At 39.9% G+C, this 17,697-nt stretch overlaps 1 protein-coding gene and 1 long non-coding RNA gene across 3 annotated transcripts in view; one reads left to right on the forward strand and one right to left on the reverse strand.

Annotated features, from left to right (window-relative positions):
• Positions 1-17,697, reverse strand: part of ern2 (endoplasmic reticulum to nucleus signaling 2) — a 94,872-nt gene that overhangs the window by 47,903 nt on the left and 29,272 nt on the right. For both annotated transcript variants that reach the window (XM_088007684.1, XM_088007390.1), the window contains exons 4-9: positions 16,577-16,649; positions 16,417-16,489; positions 15,621-15,743; positions 15,426-15,527; positions 14,930-14,989; positions 14,627-14,843 (exon numbers count right to left, since the gene is read on the reverse strand). In XM_088007684.1, the coding sequence (XP_087863810.1) occupies positions 14,627-14,843; positions 14,930-14,989; positions 15,426-15,527; positions 15,621-15,743; positions 16,417-16,489; positions 16,577-16,649 (648 nt within the window). The remainder of the gene's footprint in view (positions 1-14,626; positions 14,844-14,929; positions 14,990-15,425; positions 15,528-15,620; positions 15,744-16,416; positions 16,490-16,576; positions 16,650-17,697) is intronic.
• On the forward strand, positions 11,290-11,640 carry LOC148161013 (uncharacterized). The gene is made up of 2 exons (XR_015764217.1): positions 11,290-11,337; positions 11,430-11,640. It is a non-coding gene; the product is annotated as an uncharacterized LOC148161013 (long non-coding RNA).

The raw sequence follows: 17,697 nt of genomic DNA on the forward strand, positions 1-17,697 counted from the left end.
CGGTCTGCTTTTGCGCAGCAATGTGCGTTGGTTGTCACGAGGGAAGGTGCTCAGCCGTTTTGCGGCTTGCCTGAACGAAATCCGGAATTTCCTTGAAATGAAAGGCATCGAGCATCCTGAGCTAGTCGAAACTGAGTGGCTCCTCAAGTTTTACTATCTCGTGGATATGACTGAACATCTGAACCAGCTCAACGTGAAAATGCAAGGCATTGGAAATACAGTGTTATCCCTTCAACACGCCGTGTTTGCTTTTGAAAACAAGCTGGAGCTCTTTATCATGGATCTTGAAACGGGTCGTTTACTACATTTTGAAAAACTGAGACAATTTAAAGATGCATGCACAGCAAGTGAGCCCACTCAAAACTTTGATCTCCACCAGCTAGCTGGCTTCACATCCAGTCTCCTACAGTCGTTCAAAGCACGCTTCGGACAATTTCGTGAGCACACTCATCTCTTTAAGTTCATCACCCATCCAAACGAGTGTTCACTGAACACAGCTGACCTGAGTTACATTCCTGATGTCTCCCTCAGAGATTTTGAAGCAGAAGTGGCTGACCTGAAGGCCTCAGACATGTGGGTGAATAAGTTCAAGTCACTGAATGAAGATTTGGAAAGAATCGCACGACAGAAAGCGGAGTTGGCGAGCAAGCACATGTGGACAGAAATGAAAAAACTTCAACCTGAAGACCAGCTGATTGTCAAAACTTGGAACGCGCTTCCTGTCACATACGACACACTGAAGCGTGTGAGTATTGCTGTATTGACCATGTTTGGATCTACGTATTCATGTGAGCAGTCATTTTCACATCTTAAAAACATCAAGTCCAACCTACGATCACGTTTAACGGATGAAAGCCTCAACGCCTGCATGAAGCTTAACCTCACCAAGTACCAACCAGACTACAAAGCCACCAGCAAATCCATGCAGCACCAGAAGTCGCATTAATGGTGAGTATTATAACAACATTATTTAAAAGAATAAATTCAGAGGCTTATTATACTCACATTTAGTTGAATTCAGTCTAAAAATATATTATATGGCTCTCACTGAAATAAATTTCCAAATATTTTGCTTTCATGGCTCTCTGAGTCAAAAAGGTTCCCGACCCCTGCCATAGGGTGTCTTCCACCAGCTGCAGATCCAAAGAGGGAAAGTCTAGGTTACAGACCCATCACTACTTTTTCATCATTAAATATCCTTCATCTCTGCAACCTGGGTCCTAAGCGTTTCTGCCTCACCACCGTCACCGCACAAATCATGACAGTAGGACCCGATCAGAAACTACGGTGAGGAACGCCAATCAACAACATCATGGACCCAGCAGATCATAACTTCCTGATGGGAAAAGTTAGGAATTACTGTGCAGAAGTAGCCAAACCTTATGCTGCTTCCAGCCGTCTCAATGCCGCTACTTGCATGCTGGTCTTCCTGGATGAATGGATTTCCCGTTGCTGTGGTCCTCCATTCAACACCACTGAAGGGAGGACCACTGCCTCCAAGACTCTCCAACTTCTTGTTTCCAGCGTCCAACTCAGCTCCGTCAGCCTCCAAGTCATCCCCTATTCCAGCGTCCTCCTTGGCTGCCTCTGTTTCCGTGTCAGCTCCAGTCTTCATTTCCGGCCGGAGCACCCATTACACCTCCAGCTGCCGTCACGGCTGGCCTGGCTCCTGCTCCAGTTTTTGTTCCAGCCTCTGCTCCGGCCACGTTTCCCATGGTGATGGTATTCCAAGCCGCCAGGCTGGCATCTGGGCGACAGGCGGCACGATTGATGGCGTGGTCAGCTCCAGTGAGTAGGAGTTAGGCCTTAGTTAGAGGTTTTCCATCTCCTAGTTCCCCTAGTGTCTTCCTTGAGACCTCCAGTGTTCCCTTAGAATCTCCTAGTGCCCCCTCTGAGTTACCTAGTGCTTTCCCCGAGTCTCCAAGTACCCCCTTATAGTTTCCTAGTGGTTCCATTGAGTTTCCTAGTGTCCCCAGAGACTCCTCGTTGTCCCCTAGTGCTCCTCCCGAGTATTCGCTCCATAGAGCTCCTTCAGAGACTCTGCCTAGTGTCTCTTCGGCTCCTTCCGAGACCCCCAGTGCTCCTTCTGAGATCCCAAGCGCTCCCCTCCACGAGCCGCAACCGTCAGAGCCGCCAGCTACCCTCCACGAGCCCGCGCATATACTGGTGAAGCCTGCCGGTGCTCCACAGCCTCTGTCGAGGCTCGGCTGAGCTCTGGGCCGGACGGTCTGGCTACCCTACCATCCGCCTCATCTTAGGACGGTGCGGCTGCGAGGGGTCCCCCTCCTGTGCTGTTGGTGGCCCCCAGACTGTTCACGGCAGGCCTGCCTTGGCCGTACTATTTTGTTGTGGCCTGAGTTTTGTGTTTTTTCCATGGACTCTGGCCCTCTGTCCAGCACCCCTCTTCCCACCCTGGTTGGGTTGTTTTTTTAGTTTATGGATTTTTTTTTTTTTTTTTTTTTTCTGTTTAGGGCATCTGGGAGCCTCCCTTGAGGGGGGGATACTGTTGGGATTTGAGTTTTTCTGTGTGTCTATTTTAGGTTTCTGTGTCTAGTGAGTCTTTATGTTTGTCCTGTCTTCCCCTTGATTGTTCCCAGGTGTGTCTAATTCCCTGATTACCCTCCCTGTGTATTTAAACACACCTGTGTTCTTTGTTCCTTGTCAGGTCCTTGTCTTGTGTTACTGTTCATTTGTTGTGTCGTAGCATAAGTCACATGTTCCTGTCCATTCGTTGAACCTGTTGTTACCAGTGTGAGCCTTAGCTTCCGCTCAGCTGTGCTGCCAGTGTTTTGGTCTATTTTGGAACCTTCTTCATCATTAAATATCCTTCATCACTGCAACCTGGGTCCTAAGCGTTTCTGCCTCACCACTGTTACCACACAAATCATGACAAATATATTGTAATTCTGGAAAGATTTAAAGCAAGTTTATGTTATAAAATAACACAAACCTTTTGACAACCGGTTAAATGATTTCTGACCTTCATATTCATGAAGGAGCTTATAATAGTCCCTGTTGTTTAATGATAAAAGGACATGGCATAAAATAGCTTAACCTTCAATCAATCAAGTTTACTGTATAGCACTTTTCATCAACAAGGCAACACTAAAATACAAAGCAACTCTAAGCTGGTGGGTTTTTAGTTTTGATTTAAAGGCACTCAGTGCTTTGGTTGTTTTGCAGTTTTCTGGAAGTGTGTTCCAAATTTGTGGTGCATAGAAGCTGATCGCTGCTTCTCCATGTTTGGTTCTCAGGTTGCAGAGCAGAACCAGAAGAAGACCTGAGAGGTCTGGAAGGTTGATACAACAACAGCAGATAATTAATGTATTGTGGTGCTAAGCTGCTCAGTGATTTATAAACTAACATTATTTCAAAGTCTTTGAGATACTGGGAGCTTGTTACATGTAGTGGTGGCTGCATGTAGGATTCCCCCCCGCCCCCAATTTCAGATTGCTGCTGAGCTCAGGCAGGTTAAGCAGGCCCAGCTGGATTCACGCTGCCTCTTGATTAGCAGAGTATAAGGCTAGCTGGAAGACTGGCTTTAGTTCCTCTTCCCCAATTGGGCAGCATGTGTGCTGTAGCTTTGTGGTGCTGTGATAGAGGATTTGTTGTTGGCTAGAACCCCTGGTTTTTGTTGTTATTCTCCCCTTTCTTTTCCTTTAGGTTCTCATCTTCACCTTTAAGTTTTCTTTAGATTATTCTTGAAGATTAAAACTTTAACTTTACCCTCCTGGTTTTGCCTCTTCATTTTTTTCCCTGGTTTATTTATTGTTACAGCCCCCCTCCAATACCCCTAAACTTCCTTGGGGATTTAACAGAGCTAGTGAAAGACTTTAGAACTGGGTTGATGTGCTCTATCTTCCTGGTTTTAGTGAGAACATCAGCAGCAGCATTCTGGATCAGCTACAGCTGGAGGATTGATTTTTAAAAAAATTTTTAAACCAGACCTGTGAAGACGCTGTTACAGTAATCAATGCGACTAAAGCAGGGGTCAGCAACACGCGACTCTAAACTGATGAGTGTGTGGTGGGCCATGGATAGCAAAGGGGAAAAGAGGAAAATAACTGAGGAGATTTTCTACAATTCATGGACCGAATCATTTGCATTCATTGCCAATGTGGGAGGATTACCTGAAAGTTTGCTCTATAGTGAGAAGTTGTCAAATAACAAAAGAGTACCGTACTTTCCGGACTATAGAGGGCACCTTACTATAAGCTGCACCTACAAATTTTTGGGAAAAAACAAACTGGAAATGTACATATATAAGCCACACCGGGCTATAAGTCACATGATTCAAAGCGTGGGAAAAAAAATAGTGGCTTATAGTCTGAAAAATACGGTAATGTGGAAAGACATTTCCAAGGAAGGCATTACATTAGCTGCCGCATCAAGATTAAAGTTACATCTTACATGCCCGATGTTCAGAAGCTGTCCAGTGATGTCCGTAAACAGAAGTCAAACACGTAGAACACAATCCTACCATAGGTACATATATTTAGTAACAAAGTGGTTGTTTGTATAAATTGATTAGTGATTTTTGTCAGTATATATGTAGAATGACACTTAGCAATATTATTGTGTTTTGTTGCTCAGGTCCAAGGATGGTTGCGTGTCAAAAGAGAAGGATGCTGCTGTGTTTTGCCATTGCACTGACTTGCTTGGCATTTGTACAGAAATCAAACTTAAACTGTATTAATTTAATTTTATATACTTTACCTTTTCAAAAGGGTACTGTTTTATTTTATAACTGCAGGTTGCTTTGTTTTGCACTCCGTTTGTTGCCCAGATAAGGGGCACATTATGCATGTTCTGTTTTGTTGCTGTTTTTTTTAATCACACACTTAACGTGATTATTTACAAAGAGCGATCGTTATGCAAACTGCATTTGGGAGCAGGGAAAAAAAATTACCCTTTCCCTGTTGATTTTCATAATAAAAATGACATCAAAAATCTGATTTCTTTATTGCATTTCTTTAATTTTATCAATGCAAGGAAACATAAAACATAAATATTGTAATGGAAGGCAAACTTAAAGCACCATGGTACAACAGAGTAGTCACGTGGTGAGTCATTCCTTCCTGGACGCACTGCAGGGAAAATAAACATTTAATCATGAATGATAATTATGCATACACTTAGTCATTTTGATAATAGGCTAATATAAACACTTAAAGCCTGTTTTGCCTTCATTATAAGTCTTATAAGGCTTTAAATGTTTTGAGGCTCCAAACAGATTTGTTTTTTGTTTTTTTGGTCCAATATGACACTTTCAACATTTTGGGTTGACGACCCTTGGACTAAAGATAAATGCATGAATGAGTTTCTCTAGATTTTGCTGAGACATCAGTCCTTTAATCCTAGAAATGTTCTTCAGGTGATAGAAGGTCAATTTTGTAACTGTTTTATGTGGCTCTGAATGTTCAGGTCAGAGTCCATCACTACACCCAGATTTTGGGCCTGGTCTCTAGTTTTTAGTTGTAATAAGGTTCAAAGGCAATAACTTCGGTTTTGTTTCTGTTCAGCTGGACAAAGTGGTGGCAGATCCACACATTTATCTGTTCTAAGCATCTGTTCAGTGACTGAATAGGTTCAGAGTAACCTGGTGAAATTGTAATGTAGAGATATGCATCATCCACGTAGTTATGGGAGCTAATCTTATTTCCTCTTATAAACTGAGCTAGTGGGAGCATATAGTTATTAAATAAGAGGAATCCTGGGATTGAACCTTGGGGTACCCCAATGGGACTTGCTTCCACTCTGATGAGAAGTTACCTGCTGAAACAAAGAAATCCCAGTTCTTTATGAAAGATTCAAACAAACTGAGTACAGGACCGGAGAGTCTTACACAATTCTCCAGTTGTTCCAGTAATATGTCATGTTCAACAGTGTCAAAAGCTGCACAGAGGTCCAACAGAACCAGCACTGAGATTCTTCTACTGTCTGCGTTTATATGGATGTCCAGCGTTTCCCCCAGAAAACTTGCAAAGCTCGGTGGTCGGAGAGTCGAGGCGGTCCACCATTTTTTTGTATTTAAAGATGTTAAGTAGACAGGAAATGTAAAATATTACTGGATAGTTTATGTTATGGGAAATGCTATCTAAACCCACAACTAATCTTAAAAACATAAAATCAAAAAATACAATTAAAATGAATATCAATTTCACTTCTGTTTAATCCAAATTAAGTCAGTGACTCCAAAAGGTGCCCAGGACTTCAGGGGGCATAAATGATAAATGATAAATGATATTTGTGATCGGATTCTACACAGATCACAAATACATAAATGTAACATTTGAGAACATTATCGCGAATATCAATGCTGCTGAATTGATTTAATGGTTTCATCATACAAAAATTCTAATTCTAAATGGTTTAACATTTAAATGTAAGATTTTAAGGAGCTGGCAAGTTTACTTTGTAAAAGTTCAAAGAACAATATTCATAGTTAGATTGTTTGGTTACCATAGCTACTATCTGATGCTGTGAGTTTAATCTTTGGGTTTGAGCTCTGTTTGTTCAAAAATACAAATGAGTAAACTGGAACTTATTGCTTTTTAGGTTGACCAATTAAACTACTCCCCATCTCCCAGATTTCACCAAATTTAACACAGAAGCTGTTAGATGTGCTGATGTTTTTAGCAGCAAGTTAAATTCTGTTCAAGGCCTGATGCAGCCTCTGACCGGCCCTGTGGATGAGTTAAATCTGCTTCATTACACACAGAGATGCACAACAAACAGGAGATTTAATCAATGCTGCTAATATGGCTTTAGTAGCTCTTCCATGTCGTGTCTGTTGATACGACATGGAAGAGAAATGGAACTCAACTCTGCTCAGGCGTGGCCGCACGCAAATCTCTGCACGCCCGCGCGCCTTAATTCTGGTTGACTAAATGGACAAAGCATTTGGTATGGTTTGATGCATCGTGTTACCCTGCGACAGACTGGCGGCCTGTCCAGGGTGACCCCCGCCTCTCGCCCGGAACGTTAGCTGGAGATAGGCACCAGCAACCCTCCCGACCCCACTAAAGGACAAGGGTGTAAGAAAATGGATGGATAGATGGATGATGCATCGTGTAACCGGAAAAATAATACTAAAAATAATAATAAAATAATAAAGAACCAGCCTTATATAAAGCCTTATATAAGGCTTATAATGAAGGCAAAATAGGCTTTAAGTGTTTATATTAGCATATTATCAAAATGACTGTGTATACATAATTATCATTCATGATTAAATGTTTATTTTCCCTGCGTGACTACGAGGCGAGCGCAAAAGCTCCTTACCGGGATGAACCTGCATGATGAGGTTAACACTGGTTCGTTAACCACTAACGCACCGGCCAACAGGGATCACATACATAAAGTTTACTGGGAAAACAGAGCCCGGTGCGGGGAAGCGTGTTGAGATGTAGATGCCACATATAATTCTTTGTTCACAAAGATAAATCATTCTCACCTCTGAAGACGCCACTATAAGTTATTCCTGCGGTTCACATAGAGCTGCACAACCAGAGCTAATGTGGTGGGTTTAAGCTCTTACCTTGATGTACAGTTTTCCAATGAAACACAATTCCTCACAGGGGGTTGATGTAAATAAATATCCATACAGGTCAGCCTGTGTTCAGTTTGAGTGAAAGGAGGCGCACGCCAAGATAAACTTAGATATAAAGAATTGACAGCGCGCGAGGCAATGCGGCGGTGCGCCAGCTGTGTGATTGGTCCGTGTTCCCGGCATTAAATGCATGAACTTCACAGCAAATTCAAAAGTGTTAGATTTCCAGTGTAAGTGTTGTATGTTAAAAATAGTGTTAATTCAACACTTGTTTAGTCTAATTCAACAACATGAGTGTTAGTGTTAGTTAAATAAAAGCAATACAGTCAAGTGTCAAGTGTTGATTTCTAAAATTAACACCAACACTAACGCAGTCTGGTGCTGATTTAGAAATCAACATAGAACAGTTCATCCCACAGTTGTAACATATTTGTGATATCACTTCAGGGGAAGAGTTACAGAAAGGGTCATGGGTGCAGTAAGGTCCCTGGCCCAGGCCTAGAGGGGGCCCAGATGGGAGGCAAAATATGCTTTCAGGAATCCAATTTTTTTAATCACATCTGACAAGAGCTATAAAAGAAGGGCCCTCTCCTGTTGAAAATGTTATGATATCCAGGAGTTTATATAGTAGGGTCCCCCATTGTTGACTCATGGTTGCTAAAAACCTTACCAGACTGACTGATTTTAGTGACATAGTGGGTGTAAAATATTGAATAAAATGTTGTGCTACATGACTGGCTTTATTTTCACTCTTGCATTTAACTTTATGACACACAATACTACAAATGAATCGTCCTTATTGTCTCCAGGTGCATTCTAGATAAAGCTTGTCACCGACGTCATCATCAGTCACTTGGAAACAAATGGCAAACTAGCTAAAGCAGTGTTTCTCAACCTGTTTTGGGCCACCGGCCCCCTAGCCTTTATCCAGGTCCCCCACCAAAGAATTTGTAGGCTACTTTACACTGATTATTATTTTATTATTTTATTATACTATTGTAGATGTTTTGATTTTTATGCTTGTTTCTGTATTTATCATCAAAAATAATTTCCCAGAGAACAAAAAAGCAATGTGAACAGAAATTATTTTCACAGGTGTCTACGAAAAATGCAATGAATGGCCATTCAACTTAAAATCAGTAGGCCTAACAGCAGCCAATCAGAGTGGAAAAAATATTCTTATTTTGTGCCATTTTCTAGTTGCTAAATCTTGCACAAAATGACCAGATAAAAGATGAACAACATGCCAGTTTAAACTTTGATCTATTTGCAAAACGACTGAGCTCTGGAACATTAAAACATGGATGGAACTCCAATTACATTAATTATAGCTCTTCTTCTCTTCAGTGTTTCTGTCAGTTTCTGGTGGTGCAGCTCTGTGCTGCCTTCAGGAGAATGGGACATCAGAGTATCATCCATAAAATTTCACCCACATGGCATTTATTGTGCAAACCAGAGCTTTCAGTGGAAAAACAAAAGTTCCAGATCCTTTTAATGCCATACAAATATGAGACAGAAACATGGATTATATCTTTATATAGACCTGTCTATTGATTTATAGATTAATAGTTTTACTAGACAGAAATTACAAAGAACAAATCTGGTTCTTAATCAAATCCTAATGAGTCAAATTGAAAGTGTCATGGAGTCATCAGCCTCATGACATTAACACTGACATGAAAAATATATTGAAGAAATAAATATATCAAATCTAATTAAAAACATAAATAAGTGATAAGTTATTTACTGTTATGGCCTGTAAGATATTTATTCTCGGTATTAGATGTGGTCTCAACAAATCCATGGCATTTCAATAATATATTTTTACCTTTTATCTGGAAATAGTGTCTGTTTATTCTTGCATTACAGTCCTCTGTATTAATTATTGTTCGAAAGGTCTTGCCATACCAGTTTGATTATTTCCTTTGATTAGTATTATCCTCTCTCGGTTTATTGCTATGTCCACTTTAGTTTATTTCCTGTTGCTAGATTTATTTGATCATTTATTGACAATCATTAATATTCACTCATCACCTGCTGCGCCGCCTAATCATCATGTGTTTCACATCATGTGTTGATTTTTTACTGTTCAGTGTCGGATTCTCTGTTTTTATGCCATAATTCACATCTAATTCGTCGCTCCGTTTTACGTCCCGCTTCTCTTGTTTCAGAGTTTTGCCAATGTGCACGTCGTTTTTTTTGGGGGGTTTTTACCCCCTAAGGTGCAGGGCGGTCGGGAAGCGTATCGATGGGGAAAAGGCAGACTGACATAAACCTTTTAAAACAATGGAAACAATTTCGGTATTCTGATTATTGAAATTTAAAAGTGCTGTGGTACCGTTGTTCCATCACACCCGTTTCATACCGGACCACTTACAGCACCGGTGTTAACGCTATAAAATGAAAGTTCTCTATCGTGGTATCACCCATGGAGGGATTTCTTTATTTAAATGGGTTCATTTTTCAGAGGGATACAAAGTGAGGGTATCGTGATTTTAGTAATTACATGTTTATAAGAGTTATTTTCTGTTGTCCTTCCATGGAAGCGGGCAGCTTTCAAATGGAAATAAAACACTTTTTAATATAAGTTGCTGCTTTGACATGATCACAGAACTGCCAAAAAAATATGTACAAAAATCCTCAATAAAACATAAAATATTTGAAAATCAGACACCAGATAAAGTGAATCACAGCAACGTCATCAGCCGGTGTAACGCTGAACTGATGCGGTGAAGCTAGCAGGAGCGCGGAGCTGTGCCAAGAAGTTACAAACACTGAAGAGAAGGAGAGCTACCATCGATACAGTTGCAGCATGTTTTAATGTTACACAATGTAGTTTTAGCAAATTGCTCAAAGTCTAAACTGGTATTGTTGTGCATTTAAGGTGCAAAGTTTACCTTCTACCAAACATGCCCCAGAGGAATCCCAGCGCCCCCCTTTTGTAAAAATTTCCGCCAGAGCCCCCTGCCGTCCTCTGAACGCCCCTCGGAGGGTGGTAGAGTCCACGTTGAGAACCGCTACGCTACTGCGTCACATGTTTGCCTGAGGAGTGGAGGCAGCAGTATGACGTCTTGTCTGGAGCTTATTATAACAAGGTAAGTTTCATGTTAAAATGATCATGTTTTTGACTATTTTTTATGGAGGCATTAATTTTCCGTTTATGCAAGAGTATCATTCATATACATAGTTCGCTAAAAGTACATTTATTTGTTTGGATATCACGGTATATACGACTGTTTATCTTAACCGAACATTAAAACTGTCAGGAAAATCTGGAGGCCATTTGAGTTAATATTATTTAGCTGCAGAGGTCATTTTCTTTAAGTTTTTGGCTGTAGACTGCAAAATGGGGGAGTGGCTGTGCTGAACCGTTGACTTGATCTATGACACAGGTGTCAAACTCCAGTCCTGGAGGACCACTGTCCTACAACATTTAGATGTGCCGCTGCACCTGAATAAAATTAGGTGATTAGCGGGACTCTGGAGAACGTATCTACACAATGAGGAGGCAATTGAGCCATTTGACTCTGGTGTTTTGTACCTGTGGCATATATAAAAACTGCCAAAATGATTTTTAGTATTAGTATGTCATGTTGGTGACTGAAGCCTGTTATGATGACTTCAACACATTTCTTCAGACAGGTTGGCACGACTTTTAATGCTGTCCAAAAAATTTTCTATAAGCCGACTCATTTCTTTAGTAATTATTTCTGACTTTTTAATGCTTTATCTTGTAAACAGGGTGGGCAGAGTAATTTGAATGAATATGATGGTGACACACACAGGTGGGTCTGATTAGTTTTGCCTCACACTTCTTTTTAAAATATTTATCTATTTTCCTAATGTTTCTACTATATTTCCTGTTTTTTCCTTCCAGGCTGGAAGTCTTCCTCCTTCATGTTGCTGAAGACAAGAGCAGCACCAAAGACACTTCAACAACAGTGATCACAAGACCATCCATGGCTGCTTTCAATTAACTTTCAAAGCACACTTCACCTTCAGTGCAAAGTACCATGAATGTATGACCTTTGTTGTATACTGTCCATGCTGTTTGACGTTTTGAAATAAAAGTAGATTATATACTGCAACTGGTGCTGGTGTTTCTGTAGATTCAAGTGGCATCTAATGTCTTTTAAAATGAATTTGGGGATTATTGATGGCCATTATGTTCTGGGAAAAAGGCTTTAATTGCTCAAGTGGCTTTTATTTGGTAGTAAATTGACAAAAAAAGTAGGCAATGAGAGAAGGGGAAGACCGGGAAGTGAAACCACAACAGCCGCATTGAAAACTAGATCCTCCATATGTGGGTTGTGCTTAACCCCTGCACCACCACAGCACACTCTGCCAGTAGTATTTTAAAACTCAGATTTCTATGTTGATATATACTTCACACTGTTCTGTGTTAGATTAACACGTTCATCGTGTTAACTTTTGACTAAATACACTAGTGTTGAGTAAGTCTACACTGATGTGTGTTTAATTTCAACTACTGTGAGTGTTGATTCAACTGTATCACAAATAACACTTTCAAAAGTGTAATTTCTACACCATCCAGAGTGGATCAATATAGACACTTTTAATGTGCTAAATTCAACTCTGTAGGAGTTGACTGAACACTTACAAATTTGCTGTGTTTTAGGAATAAATCTGCTCCACCAGTGCAACGCTCGGAGCAACAGAGACACTTGCAATCTGGCTTAAAAAATAAAAATATATATTTTCCCAAAAACAAAAACAAGCGATGCTTAGCCTGGTGGAGGGGGTTTTGTGGGGGAGCTAGTAAAACATGTCTTATAATACACTGTGGGAAACCGTGATGTCATTGAACACTTTGACTAGACCAGTCTCAATCCTGTGGTGAGCACGGAAACCAGACTGAAAGACGTCAAAGTGATTGGTAATTGTTGACAAACTTTTTAACTATTAAAACAATTTTTTCAATAATTTTGCTGATGAATGGAAGGTTGGAGATCAACCTGTAATTCCGCAATAGTGATTTATCCAGATCGTTCTTTTTTATCAGTGGTTTGATAACTGCTGTTTTTAAACCCTGGGGGAAAACACCTGGGACCTCATGCATAAAGATGTGTGAGCACAAAAAATGTGCGGCACCATATTTTACGCACAAGCCGGAATGTATAAAAATTAACTTTGCGTCTAAGTTTGCGTAAATATACGCACAATTTTTCACTGGCGTGAAAATGTGCAGCAGCCACGCAAACTTTTTCTGTGGTCAATATAAAACTACAAAGCGTCAAAACTCACCTAAATACACTGAAATCTGATGACATTCAGTTATTTAGACCAAGAAGCATCAAACCCGATGTTTTTTTCATGATTTTAATATTTTAATGTTTAAATGTAAACGATGAAATTGAATCGCATATATCCTCAGACAATAACATAACACACACACAAAATAAAGAAAATAAAAATAAAAAGACGCGAAAACCTCACTCTAATGTAAATAGCACTCTTCCTCAGTTTTTGTCTCTCATAAAGATGTAACACATTGGTCTGTGCATCAGAGTGCATGAAATGAATCTTTGGGGTAATTTCATTCTCACTAAAAAAAAGGAAACAGGGTTGGATCAGCAGATTAACTCCAAACAGGTTTGATTATTTTAAGGTGATCAAGGTGTGTAGACAATCACACATACATAAGTAGCTGCGCCAAGGGGCACACCTGTGCGCTGTGCCACAATTTCGTGGCACAACGTAGTTGTGGCACAGCGCTTTGGCTCTGGTGGAGAACATTTCCAATGGAAGGATTCAGAGGGAGCGATTGATCAGAGATCATATTGGTCTGCTGGGAAATGTTGATGGTTTATTAGCGTATAGATTGCCTGGACTGATCATCGTGGAGCTCCGAGCAGAACTTAAAGAAGGAGTCATGTGGTACCGGTACCGGTCCAGCTGCAGTCATCCTTCAGTGGAGCCACTCGCTTTGTGAGAATGTACCTTTATGGACAGAAAGCATCTCTATTCTGTAAATGTACAACTTCTGCAGATGATTCTACTATTTAGCATAAACATCCACATTTCCACTCAAAGGGCTCTCTGACAAGCTGTCATTCTTTAAATCCCTGCTGGATGTGCTACTGTTCAAACAGGCATTGGCACGATCTCTTTATTTATTTATTAATTTTTTTATTTGGATTTTTTTTTCTTTAAAATGTATTATTGTTGTTTTTGTGAGGTGACCTTGTGCCATGAAAGCACATTTTACATAAAATATAGAATTATTATTATAAATACTTATGCTGCTACAAGCAAGGACATTGCCATGGTTATTGCTTCACGTGATGGCAGACTTCTGGGTATTTATTTGAATTTACATATGTATTTAAGGGTGGCGACAGTGCAGGAGAGCAGCTGCGCTCTACTTCCCTCAAATTAGGATTTATAAAGGAAAGGTGCACAGCCACATACGTGCGCACGGCTTTATGCATCCGATTTTTTTTTTGTGCACAGCACTTTTCTAAATTTTTGAGTCACATCAGATGGAATAACAGACAACTTTCTTAAGTTGTGGGTATTTTATCAAGACATCATTAAGTGAAGTTTAATTTATTTATAATTTATCCTAACTTTTTATAGTTAAGTAGTTGAAACTGAGTCATTATTTATGTTTTGTTATGTTTGTACATAGCATTGGTACTAGATTTAGATTTATGTGCAGATTAATCCTGTAATTTTGTTAATTTTCTCTTCAAAGAAGTTAGAAAATGTATTGCAGGCCGTGTTTGATTGGAGTTCAGGTGGTACAATCACAGGAGGGTTTGTGAGCCTGTTAGCTGTTGCAAATGAAGCTTGAGCATTGTTAATGTTGTTGTTTATGATTTCCACAAAGAATTTTTCCCTTGCATGTTTTAGTGTAGAGTGATAGCTTTGCAGTCTTTCTTTATAGATTTCATAACAAACATGAAGTTGAGTTTTATGCCATTAACGTTCGGCCCTACAACGAAGTTTTCTTGCAGATCCAACTATTTGGATCTGCAAGAATCCTTCATGGAGATTTGTTCCTACCAGACACAATCTTCATTTTAATGGGAGCAATGGAAATGTTCTTACATTAGTTGGGTTTGTGTTCTGGCTTGCTCCGTCACAAACTGGTAGCTCCATTTTAACGTAGAGTGAGCTTCTGTCTGGTCTTTAGCAGAGGAGAAGGTGAGAAAGCGCAGCGTCTCCATGGCAAGCGAGAGGTGAGGGGCGTGTCTCAGTGACTCTTCATAGTAGAGGTATACCCCTACAACAGGTGAACCGTAGTTTTGAGTCCACAGGACATCGCCTGAAAAGCAAGATAAACACTTCAAATCCCTGCTAGACGGCTGAGACAAGAGTAAGGAAATGTATAATCCACACAGATTCTCCTACCTGATTCCCGGTCAACAGTCACCACCAGACCATCACCGCTAGACACCAGATGAGCCATTTCTGGAGGAAGATTACTTAAAGTTAGTTCTAGGACTGGCAGTATAACATTGTGTACTGCTCTCTTCATTAGCAGAGGAGAAGGTGAGAAAGCGCAGCGTCTCCATGGCAAGCGAGAGGTGAAGGGCACCCTAGCAGAAAGTGCCTTAAAAAAAACAACTGCAACCAAATATCTTGTGAAGTCAACAAAGTCAGGAATTCCACAGACCAGGCCTTTATGCAAAAGCACCAAGAAACGTATTGTTTAAATATATCCTTTGTGATGGTCTAAAACATAAAATCCCAAGAAAATACACTAAGTTTCATGATAATGAAATGATAAAGTTTAAAAAAGTTCAACAGATATAAATACTTTTTGCAGATAAGACAGTGCTTAAGTCTTTGAGGTTGTTGAACAAACTATTTGTTTAACTTTGTGAATCTGTGCTCAGAGACGTACTGTAGTTTTGCTTCTCATCATAAGGATGAGCAGAGTAATCGTTGTACGTAGCATTCCATCGAAGCTCTTGTATCTTAGTATCAAACATGGTAACCATATACTCTGGAAACAAAGGGAAACACTCATTAATTTCAGACTAATTGAGTCAGGCTCACATGAGCCTGGCTCCTGAAGTGCTGTGTGTGTGCGACAGACCGGTGCGTCCAATGTAGAGCAAAGGAGTGTTGGGACAGATGGACTCAGAGGAGGAGGTGGTTAAACTTGTTTGCTTTTCGCCCGTTTCAGGATCCACTACAAACCACACGTCATGTTTTTTTCCTGTGTAAACACACGCACGCACGCACGCACACACACACACACACACACACCAAGAAGGAAGGTTATCTACAAACAGCAGACAGGTGAGTTATGCGTTTATAAAGCACTATACTGTAAAAGTAAAACTGTATAGTTTGCTTCCTAAGAGCCAGACTTTTCTCTAACTGTATCACACACACTCTCTCTGTGTCACTCTCTCATTAAGAGACAGTTTTAGCTCTACCTGGTTCAAATTCAATAAAGGAATGCTGTTATTACATTTATGCAATAACATGTTTATTTTCTTATTTTAAAAAAGTATTACATATTCTAATATTGCAGGAAAATGGCTAAATAGGTTGAATGAAAAATCTGTTGAATATACCAATTTTATTTATCCAATTAATCATCAGAATAATCAATAGAATAATCGATTAATAACATAATCGTTACTTGTCGCCCTAGCAGAAAGTGAGCAAAAAAGCAGCCAAAGTCCAGACAAAAAGTATTAACAAAAATTTAAGTTTAAAGAACTGTGGTGATCAAGATCACCTAACAAGTTCAATCTCCATGGGAGAAATATAAAATGAAATGAGGAATGACCCTAGACTTTTGAAAAAGTATTTGTCTTCTTTTAGGACAATTTACAATCAAAGAAAGATCAGAAATTGATAAGACATGTATAAGATCAGACCTGTGTAGAGCATGCCATCAGAGCTTCTGCAGGGGGAGGATTGAACCAGCTCTGGGATGGTAAAAGGCAGTTTCTGTGGAAACAGGAAACCGTCATGCTTGTTTTGACAAAAAATAAAAAAAATACAAAAGAAAATGTGATACAATATAAACTATCTTACCATCAAGCCCTCCTTGTGTTTTCCACCAAGAACGTACAAACTGCCATCATTAGGATCTGGGAGAAAACCAGGCCTACATATTAGAAACAGAAACAAAACAGTTAAACCCGTCAAAAATCTTTATAATTTCTAACATTATTGCTTTGTTAATAATTACAGTGAATGATAGTCAATTACAAATCACCAAAAAGTTCCAGACAAATATGGCATTTAAACAAAGATCAGCCAAACATAATGTAAGGAATACAGGGTTTCCCCCAGTGTGTTGTAAGCCTGGCGGCCAGCCATGCTTTGCTAGGTCTCCCGCCAGGCTAAGCGTTGCTTGTTTTTATTTTTAGAAAAATTACTAATTGAAGAAAAAAAAATCTCAATTTTTATTTTTTTTTCATTTGATAAATCTTTAAGCCAGACTGCAAGCATCTCTGTTCTGAGCGTTTCACTCGCGGAGCAGATTTATTTCTAAAAGGTTAGAAATAAGTTTATGCATTTAAAGCTGGAGAGTGGACCAATCACACAGCTGACTTTATTAAGTTAACCTCAGCGCGGATCCTGCGAGCAGGGAGGGGGCTTTGTGGCAGTGGGCTCCCGGCCCAGGAGGGACCCGGAGGGACCCGGATGGAAGGGAGAATATGACCTTTATCACATCTGATGAGAGCTGGCGAAAAGCTCTCTCCTGTTGAGTTTGGTGTATGGAAAATTATGTAATAAATAGCCCCAGTGGGCTATATAGTAGGTTGTCATTGTTGACTCATGGTTGCTAAAAACTTTACAAGACTAACTGATTTTGGTGACACAGTGGGTGTAAAATATTGAATAAAATGTTGTGCTACATGACTAGCTTTATTTTTATTCTTACATTTAACTTTATGACACTCAAAATTACAAGAGGATCGCCAATGTTGTCTCCAAGTGTATTCTGGGTAAAACTTGTCACCAGGCATCCACCAACATCATCAACAGATGGCAACTAGCTACAGCAATTTTACGGAAGAAGTTAATATGAGTGGAGCTCCATGGAGCGGCAAAGTGAAAATGATGGAAAAAAGAGAGTAAGCAAAAGCCAAAAACTGCACGCATATTTTGTCTTGGAGATGAACCGGACTTTTTTATTGGCAGTGATT

The sequence above is a fragment of the Poecilia mexicana genome, unplaced genomic scaffold (genome assembly GCF_051168715.1).
Source record: "Poecilia mexicana isolate PSO_F unplaced genomic scaffold, ASM5116871v1 scaffold_1, whole genome shotgun sequence".
Taxonomy (NCBI): domain Eukaryota; kingdom Metazoa; phylum Chordata; class Actinopteri; order Cyprinodontiformes; family Poeciliidae; genus Poecilia; species Poecilia mexicana.